General features: G+C 38.0%; 1 protein-coding gene across 1 annotated transcript in view; it reads left to right on the top strand.

Annotated features, from left to right (window-relative positions):
* TTN (titin) overlaps positions 1-9,000 on the top strand; it is a 309,757-nt gene that overhangs the window by 188,102 nt on the left and 112,655 nt on the right. The window contains exons 48-52 of the mRNA XM_045032840.1: positions 2,732-2,812; positions 4,689-4,793; positions 5,378-5,455; positions 5,871-5,930; positions 6,200-6,280. Coding sequence (XP_044888775.1) covers positions 2,732-2,812; positions 4,689-4,793; positions 5,378-5,455; positions 5,871-5,930; positions 6,200-6,280 — 405 coding nt within the window. The remainder of the gene's footprint in view (positions 1-2,731; positions 2,813-4,688; positions 4,794-5,377; positions 5,456-5,870; positions 5,931-6,199; positions 6,281-9,000) is intronic.

The following is a 9,000-nucleotide window of genomic DNA, read 5'->3' as shown; positions in this document are numbered from 1 at the left end:
GGTGTCCCTAGCCTCTGTTTGCCAGAAGTTGGGAATGGGTGACAAGGGAATGGATTACTTGATGATTACCTGTTCTGTTCTTTCTCTATGGGGCACCTGACACTGGCCACTGTCAGAAGACAGGATACTGGGCTAGATGGACCTTTGGTCTGACCCAGTATGGCCATTCTTATGTTCTGATGCCCAGCATGATTCTCAAGGGTAGAATGTTGCTGGGGCTGTTATACAAATGTGGTCATTAAAGATCCCATTACACCTTTGCAACAGCTACTTAGAAAGCACTCTGTAGTTTGTCCCCATTGTTTTCTTTTGTTATGTTGCTAGTGTAATCAGTTATTTGTTGGTGGGGTGTTTGGTGGGTTTTAGCACAAGGATTTTTTCTTTTTTTCATTTTAAAATAGTTTCATTCTAAGGATGTAGGTAGTAAAAATCAAACTGTCTTCTTTAAAGCTCCCACACCAAGGAAGAAAGCTGTTCCTGAAAAACCTGTTGAGGCTCCAGAGAAAGTGGAGCTTACCCCTGCTAAAGGTATCTCGTATACGGCTCAGAGGGGGAGGGGAATCGTATTTTCTCATTCCTGTCTCTGTTGGGCACTAGATTATAGTTCTTGAAATTCATCTTCTGCAGTATGCTCCTAAGTACTTCTCTTTTAAAAGTTTGGAAGATGTTGTCCAGATGTCATCTGTCATTGTTGTTCTGTGTTTTACATCTTTCATTTTTCTAGATTTAATCGCACCTTCCTTTCCCACTGTGTAATTCAGGAGCTGGTGGATGTGCTAGTGAGCTGTGTTAGGGAAGGACATTAAAGTGGGATCAATTATGGGGATCTACACTACTCTATTTGGGGTATAAAGCCCCACTGCAGTTCAAATAAATAAGAAACATAGATAGCTGGGTTTGCGATGACCAGGAGAACCACATGGTGACTTGCCTGCCTGGTGCGAAGATTGCAGATCTCTCGAGATTTCTAGAAAGATTTATGTATAGTGCTGGGGAGGAGCCAGTGGTCATGGTACAATGACATAGGGAAAGGTAAGAAAGAGGTCCTGGAGGCCAAATTTAGGCTGCTATGTAAGAGATTGAAGTCCAGGACCTCCATGGTAGCATTCTCTGAAATGCTTCCAGTTCCACATGCAGGACCAGTTAGACAGTCAGGACTGCAGAGTCTCAATGCATAGATGAGACAAAGGTAGGGAGGAGGGGTCTGGATTTATTAGGAACTGCGGAAACTTTTGGGAAAGGGGGAGCCTATACAGGAAGGATGGATTCCACCTAAACCAAAATGGAACCAGATTGCTGGTGTTTTGGACAGAGACATCCCTTAGGGGAGGATCTGTTAATAAAGATTCTCTATGTCCTAGTAAGGAGGAGAGGATGGAAGATGATAAAATATGGGTAGGCTCTGATGAGAAACAGTCAAATGAAAAAGTGCCCCATTCGATTACATCACATAATGGCAGACAGCTAAAAAGTGACAAGTTTTTAAAGTGCTTGCTTATATACAAATGCTAGAAGTCTAAATAATAAGATGGGTGAACTAGAGTGCCTCATATTAAATGAGGATATTGATATAATAACAAACTTGGTGAAATGAGGATAATCAATGGGACACAGTAATACCAGGGTACAAATATATCGGAAGGACCAAACACATTCTGCTGTTGGGGGAGTGGCATTATATGGGAAAGAAAGAATGAAATGAAGTACAAATCTTAAATGAACCAAAATGTACCATAGAATCTCTATGGATAGTAATTCCATGCTCTAGTAATAAGAATATAGCAGTAGTGATATATTACTGACCACCTGACCAGGATGGTGATAATGACTGTGAAATGCTCAAGGAGATTAGAGAGGCTATAAAAATAAAAAACTCAATAATAATGTGGGACTTCAACTATCCCCATATTGACTGGGTACATGTCACCTCAGGATGGGATGCAGAGATAAAGCTTCTTGACACCTTAAATGACTGCTTCTTGGAGCAGCTAGTCCTGTAACCCACAAGAGGAGAGGCAATTCTTGACTTAGTCCTAAGTGGAGCACAGGATCTGGTCCACGATGTGACTATAGCTGGACCACTTGGTAATAGTGACCATAATATAATTAAATTTAACATCCTTATGGCAGGGAAAACACTACAGCTGCCCAACACTGTAGCATTTAATTTCAGGAAGTGAGACTACACAAAAATGAGGAAGTTAGTGAAACAAATTAAAAGGTACCATGTCAAAAGTGAAATCCCTGCAAGAGAGTGAGAGAAAAAAAATTCTGGGATCTTTTTCTTCTTCCTAAGTTTATTTGGATCTTAGAAATTAAGGTGGCAGGTATCTTATAAATACCATAGACCAACAATCCAGGTAGATAGGTAAGTAGGGCCTGCAACTGTAGGTAGAGTAGAACATCAGGGATGAGATCCATTATATTGACAGAGAGAAGAATTTTACCTTTAACCCTTAACTTTGAATTTTTTAGCTTTTGTGGGTTCCTCAAACTCATATATTTATTTTGTTATCTTTGTGAAAATCTCTTACTAGTTCTAGATCCATAAAACAAGCATATACAGATACTACAGGGGGGAAAAAGATTAAGTAAAACAATCTGCATCCATTTCAGTTGTTTTAATTTTCTGTTTTGAATGTTCTATTGTAAATCAGCATTTGATTTGTGTATTTGGATGGCTGCTATTACTGCTATGAACTTATTTTGAAATTTGAAATGATGTTTTAAGTGCTCGGAGTTGAAAAGAGAGGCCGCAGAATACTTCCTGAAGTTACCCCTCCGCCAAAGGAAGAAGTTGTTCTTAAAAAAGGTACAGTGATTTGGCCATGATATAAAGGTGAAAGCACACAAATCCATTCCCTGAGTATTCCAAAGTAACACTGCGCTAGGACTGCATTATGCCCTCCCAGAGAAAGTTATGTGGGAAATTACATGAGCTAAATGCTGCCTGAGGCTCATTTCCTGTTGAAGGAGTTTGTGGCTGCTTGCAGGAGGAAAAGGTTGAAAATCCAGTAGATCCAAAGGATCTAAAAAGAAAGCAGAGCAGAACACTGAGAATATCAGGACATCCCCTAGGAAAGTCTTCCTTTTCATGCTGTTCTCTGGACCCCATTCCCTCTACCCTGGCAGTAGCACTAATTCAGGAGCCAAGTTATCAGTGGCTACCTAGCAACCAATGATTGATTCCAGTCCTAGAATCTAGGAATCTATGACTGCCTCTTCCCCTATGGGTAGGGTGACCAGATGTCCCACTTTTATAGGCACAGTCCTGATTTTTGGGTCTTTTTCTTATATAGGCTCCTATTACCCCCCACCCCCACCCTCCGTCTCGATTTTTCACACTTGCTGTCTGGTCACCCTACCTATGGGGCTTCTGCTTGGATATCCACTGTGTTAGAGGGAAGCTGGCCTGATCGATTATTCCAATCTGGCACTCTTCTCCAGTCCTGTGAAGATCTGACCATGCAGAGTTCATATTGGGGTCATTCCATGGGCTCAGTAGAGCAGATAGCACTGCCAACTCCTTTCCTGCAAAGACTGGGGCTTTCTCAATGCACTCATGCTCATTTGCTTTTTGGCATGCTATACAGAGGAGAACCAATAGCTCCCATTCTTTGCACTGAATTATCTTTCCTGCTGTTTCATATTAACTAAAATCAAAGTGGAATTTCACATGTATAATTCTTTTTAAAAAGTCTCTAGTTCTTTAGATAATGATTATAAGAGATATTTTTACTTATTGTAGACTAAAAAAAGATGTATAAGATATACAATTTACCTTGCAAAAGGTAACATCAAAATAGAGGGCTTAAACCTGCTCTTTTTTAAGTCAATTGGAGTTTAATCCAGAATCAACGATTTTGGCCCTGAAATTCGTTTGTAATTTCAGATGTTAGTGCAGAATTATCCACTCTAATTCATCATTTAAAAATAACTCATAATACATTATTTTTGTGCTCACGAGAAATGTTGGCATTAATACAGTAATTCAAATTATCAAGTACAGTAAGCATTTACGGGTAGTTTAGGTACTTCATCAAAAAATTCTGAAAATTTACTGGTAGTGTGGCTTTCGGTTGCTGAATCTATTATTTATTCAAAATACCAGAAATGTCATGAAGGATTCCTAAAAGCTTCTCTCTTATGTCTCCAAAAATAAATTTAACAAATTTTAAGCAGTATTATTGGTTTCATCTGTTACTGATAAAACATTTGTGATCAAATATGTCATTGTTATGGGCAAGAGTAAAATTAACTTGATATGTAATTTCATTCTTAACAGATGTTTTACTTGATGTATAGATATATTCAAACTGAAGATCTTACAAGTCTTCAATATTATATTGAGTTCTAAAATATCCTGGGATTATAGTTCTGTGTAAATTCAGTGGCTTTTTCATTCAGATGATCTAATAACTAACTTTATTCTAAGTCTGAATGTTAAAATATACATTTTACAGCAGATGGACCACTCTAAATTAAAACATTTTTTTGCTCCAGGTGATTGAATGTAAAATTGCCATTATGATAATAACCATAATAATTACATAAAAGCTATATTCCTGACACTATGCTGGTTGTTTCATATTTCTTCTCTGTTCAGATAATTTTTAAATCTTTATCTTAATTACCATCTTCTTCATTCATATAGGGCTTTAAAAACTGAAATTCTTTCTCTTTCAAAGTTCCTAGAAAAACACCTGAAGAGGAAAAACCGAAACCAGAGAAAGAACCCAAAGTTGAAACTAAACCAGAACCTAAACCAGTAGAAAAGATAAAGAAACCTGAAGGTACAAGTCAAGATCACATTCATATGCTTCTGATTATGGAGAGATCCAAACCAAAATCCTATTTCTGATTAGCAATTTATTGGGCTTAGAGTCTAAACCTGTATTCAGATCAGAATTGTGCAAATGTCCTCCATGCCTGTAATATGCTGAGTTTAAGTTTTTACTAAAAATATACCCAAGCTTTGAGAAAATCTAGGTCCAGATTGGAATTGTGAACCTTGGTGGCTATTTCTCTTTCTGTCTTCATTTTATATAAAAGAAAACTTTAAAAATGTTTTATAATGTAAACTAAAATGTAAGACAGCATAAACCACAGTTGATCCAATTATCCTTTCAGTTATGGTCTTTTAACTGCATATCCTACTGTCTGTTTTCTGTTTCTAGTTTTATCTAAGTCTGATTGTTAATATATATGTACCTTAAACCTAAGGTCAACTGAACATCTTAATCACATATATAGAACTTGACTAAATGTCTAATGTCATATTAAACCACTCTAGTTATATTAAAATTACTTCAGTTAAGGTATCTGGGTAGTCAGTGAATTTAAACATATCTTTCAAAATAAAAATAATATTTTAAAGAGCCAGAAGTTCCCAAGAAGAAAATTGAGATACCACCTGTCACAAAAAAAGAGGAGAAACCTCCTGAACCAGAGAAAGGTACCAAATGTGTGGTGCTCTTTTCCTTATTCCTGCAACTAAACTGCATCCATCAGTGAACACCATTTTATATAAGCTAAACTAATCATTAATATCATTCAGCCATAAAAATTGTCCTTTTTAGCCTCTTCGCATTCTTCTGGGTCTTATTTCCTCTTTAATTTTTCAGTGCTTAAAGAATTCAATTCTCTTCCAATGAGATCTCTGCATCTTGCTGTATATGTATTTGCCCTTCTGTCTTTCATCAGTGGATTTTGCAAGTTAAAAAAATAAAATAAAAAAGTCTGTCTTCTATTAATTGTCTGTGTTTTAAAGTTTCACTAACATTTTGCACTTCTCTGTTATGATTTTTCTGTATTTTGAAATAAGGTTATAAAATATTTATACTAACCTATTGGTTATTGTGTGTTTAAAGTGCCAGAACCTAAGCCAGCAACTATCCCACTTCCTGAACCAAAACCCGCAGTAGGTAAGAGTCCTTTCAATATGAATAATTGTACACACATTTCCCTGTACATCTTGCCTTTTACCATTGAGTTGGTTTCAGTTAAAAGTGTGTTAAGCAAATATCTTAGCTAACTGTTCGTGCTACCAGGAGTGAAGGATATTTCCTGAGTATTTGTTGTGAGCAAGGATCTAGTCAATCCATGCTTTATAGGGCACTTGAGAAAGTGTAACGTAATAAGTTTTAACAAACATATACATTAAAATCAATTAATTAATACATTTTAATTCTTTCTACAGCTCTAAAATCTCCCAAACCACCAGCCGAGCCAGTCCCTGTTGCTGCTCCAGTGACAACTCCAGTGGTTGGAAAGAAAGCAGGTATTAACATGGATTTTGTAGAGTGTTTGCTAATTTGCAGCCATTTATCACATGACTATACACGCTGAAGACAACATGACACCTAAGGACTGTGGGATCTGGTCATTTATTATTTCCAATATACTTAAAGCCTCTCCCCCTCACCCGTGTGGGGGATCAGGCTCCCATTGTACTAGGCACTGACACACACACATAATAAGAAAGATAGTTCCTGCCCCAAAGCTATACAACTGGGGTTTAGTCTATGCTCTTCAGTGTGGATGATGAGACATACTTAATTTGTCTAATGAAATGTATTAGACAATTAATACATTTCTTGATATTTGTTCTGTATGTTCAGGCATTCATCTGTATGTGTTCAATGCCTGTTATTTTATGTGTACAGTAAAAAATACATTTATGTTGTACGTATTGGGCAAGGATGACTGTGTTGTCTTGTTTGCTGTTTTGGGGGGTTATTTTCTATTTCCTGAGTGCTGGCAAAGGTGCCAACAGCACTGAAGCTCTCTAGCACGACTATTGTTGTTTAGTATTCATATTGCGACTTTAGCCAGGGTCAGGGACCCATTGTGTACAACCACATCTGAATAGTCCGTCCCTCTCTGACATGCTTACAGTTTAGGAGCTTCATCCATGGAACTGCTGTAGCACACGCAACAACAGCACAATCTTCCCCATCACTATATGACCCAACCATGAACCAGAGGGGACCCATTCTAAAATGAGAGTGCAGTTAATTCTCTTTATTTGGTCCTTGACAACTTGTGAAGCATGCAATTAGTATCCATTTTGATATTGGTTTGGTGATGTGGCTAGCTATTCAAAAACTCCATGTAGGTTGCCAGGCATCATCACAGAATAACAATTTTCAGCTACTGCTAGTGTGATCTGGATTTGAACTGGCAACCTAAAGGTGAAAGGCTCCATAGCCCATCACCAACTCCTGAGATAACTAGGCTCCTGTGTTGTAAAGGTAAAATGCCACCTGTGGAAAAAGGTAAGATTAAATCCCCTGTGTTGAAAGTGTCTGCTACTGATGAGAAACACATTCACGTAAAAGGCAGCTGCAGGGATATTTGAGCAGAAGAAGCATTTGAGCTGAACATCTCAAATGAAAGAGTTGATAGAATATTAAAACCAGAGGAAGATAAACAAGAGACAGAGGTTCTTAAACAATTTGTAATGGTTGCCCAAGAAACTGAATCAAAAGTAATACAGTAATAACTGTAGTTTCAATGAAGAATCCTACGGTTAAAGATGAGGAGAGAGAGCCTGCAATAGGTCAGGTTGCCTTTGAAAAGGCTAAAATAAGAACACTCCATGATGAACCAAAGCCCATTTATATAGCATCTGAACACATTGAAAGAAGTGCCAGAGAAGAAAAGAGGAATTAAATTAAATTACAGGTTCATAGGAAGGATGAAAATGAGAGATTCCCTGAAGAGTCTAGCATTCCATCCAAAGAAAGGGGAAAGATTCCTACATATGAAAAAGAAAAGGGAAATGCATTAATTTCCCTCCTTGAAGATGCCCCCAGAATATCTGATATCTTGATTCAGAAGAAGAGAGATGTTCCAAAAAGAGAGAAAAAAGATAAAATAAGTTTGCAACCTGAAGAAATTGCCATAAAAGTTTATGTGACGGATACTACAGAAGCCACTGAAGAAGTAGTACCTAAAATACCTCTAATAACAAGTGAGGGAGAGAAGAAAGATGTCACTCTGAAGAGGTTTAAAAAAGTCCCTTTGGGTAAGTTCATGAAGGATCATTACATAAACAAGAAAACTCAGAAAGTGGGGAAATGTATTTTCAAGAACGCTGATGTTTCTACAGCTGAAGAAATCATGGTTCCCACCAAACAAGTAAAGAAAATAGATATCTTTCAAAAAGAAGAGATTGACAAAAATCTTGACTGTAAAATGGCAGAATAAGGTTCCCTGGAATCCTCTGAGGATACTGGGGTAGTACTGAGAAATGATGGGGGCAGTGGGAAATTCATTGAAGATGAGGTGATTCCCAGCAAAAAGGCTGACAGAATCTTTACAGATTCAGTTCTCAAGCCACAGGATGCAGAAAATAAAACAGAAGGAAAAATGTTTGCAGACCAAAGAGAGTCCACTGAAACCCACATGAGGAGAGAGATTCAGAAGCATCAATGATTGAACAGGTAGCTTTACATGGCAAGCAGGAAAAGGGTTTATGCCAGTTAAGAAAGTTAAAACTCCTTCTAGGACCTTCTTAGATAAGGACAAAGATACACAGTCTAAAACCCCGGAAAAGCTGTCTGTAGGGAAAGAAGAATTTGAAACAGTGATTCTGGGAGATTGCAGAGACATTGAGATTTCCTTAGGAGACCTTGGCTTGGTCTACACTGGGGGAGTGGGGGGATCCATCTAAGATATGCAACTTCAGCTACGAGAATAGTGTAGCTGAAATCAACGTATCTTAGTATCTTAGATCGACTTAGAATCACTTACTTTGCATCCTCGCGGCGCGGGATTGACGGCCGCCGCTCCCCCATTGACTTTGCTTCTGCCTCTCGCCGAGCTGGAGTTCAGCAGTCAACAGGAAAGCGATCGGGGATAGATTTATCGCATCTACACTACATGCGATAACTCGATCCCCGATAGATCAATCACTACCCGCCAATCCGGCGAGTAGTGTAGACATACCCCTTGACAAAATAGACCAATTTGAAAAAAGTGATGGAACTGAATCAG

Source organism: Mauremys mutica, chromosome 10 (assembly GCF_020497125.1).
Source record: "Mauremys mutica isolate MM-2020 ecotype Southern chromosome 10, ASM2049712v1, whole genome shotgun sequence".
NCBI lineage: Eukaryota > Metazoa > Chordata > Testudines > Geoemydidae > Mauremys > Mauremys mutica.
This window is presented reverse-complemented; position numbering and strand designations above follow the sequence as displayed.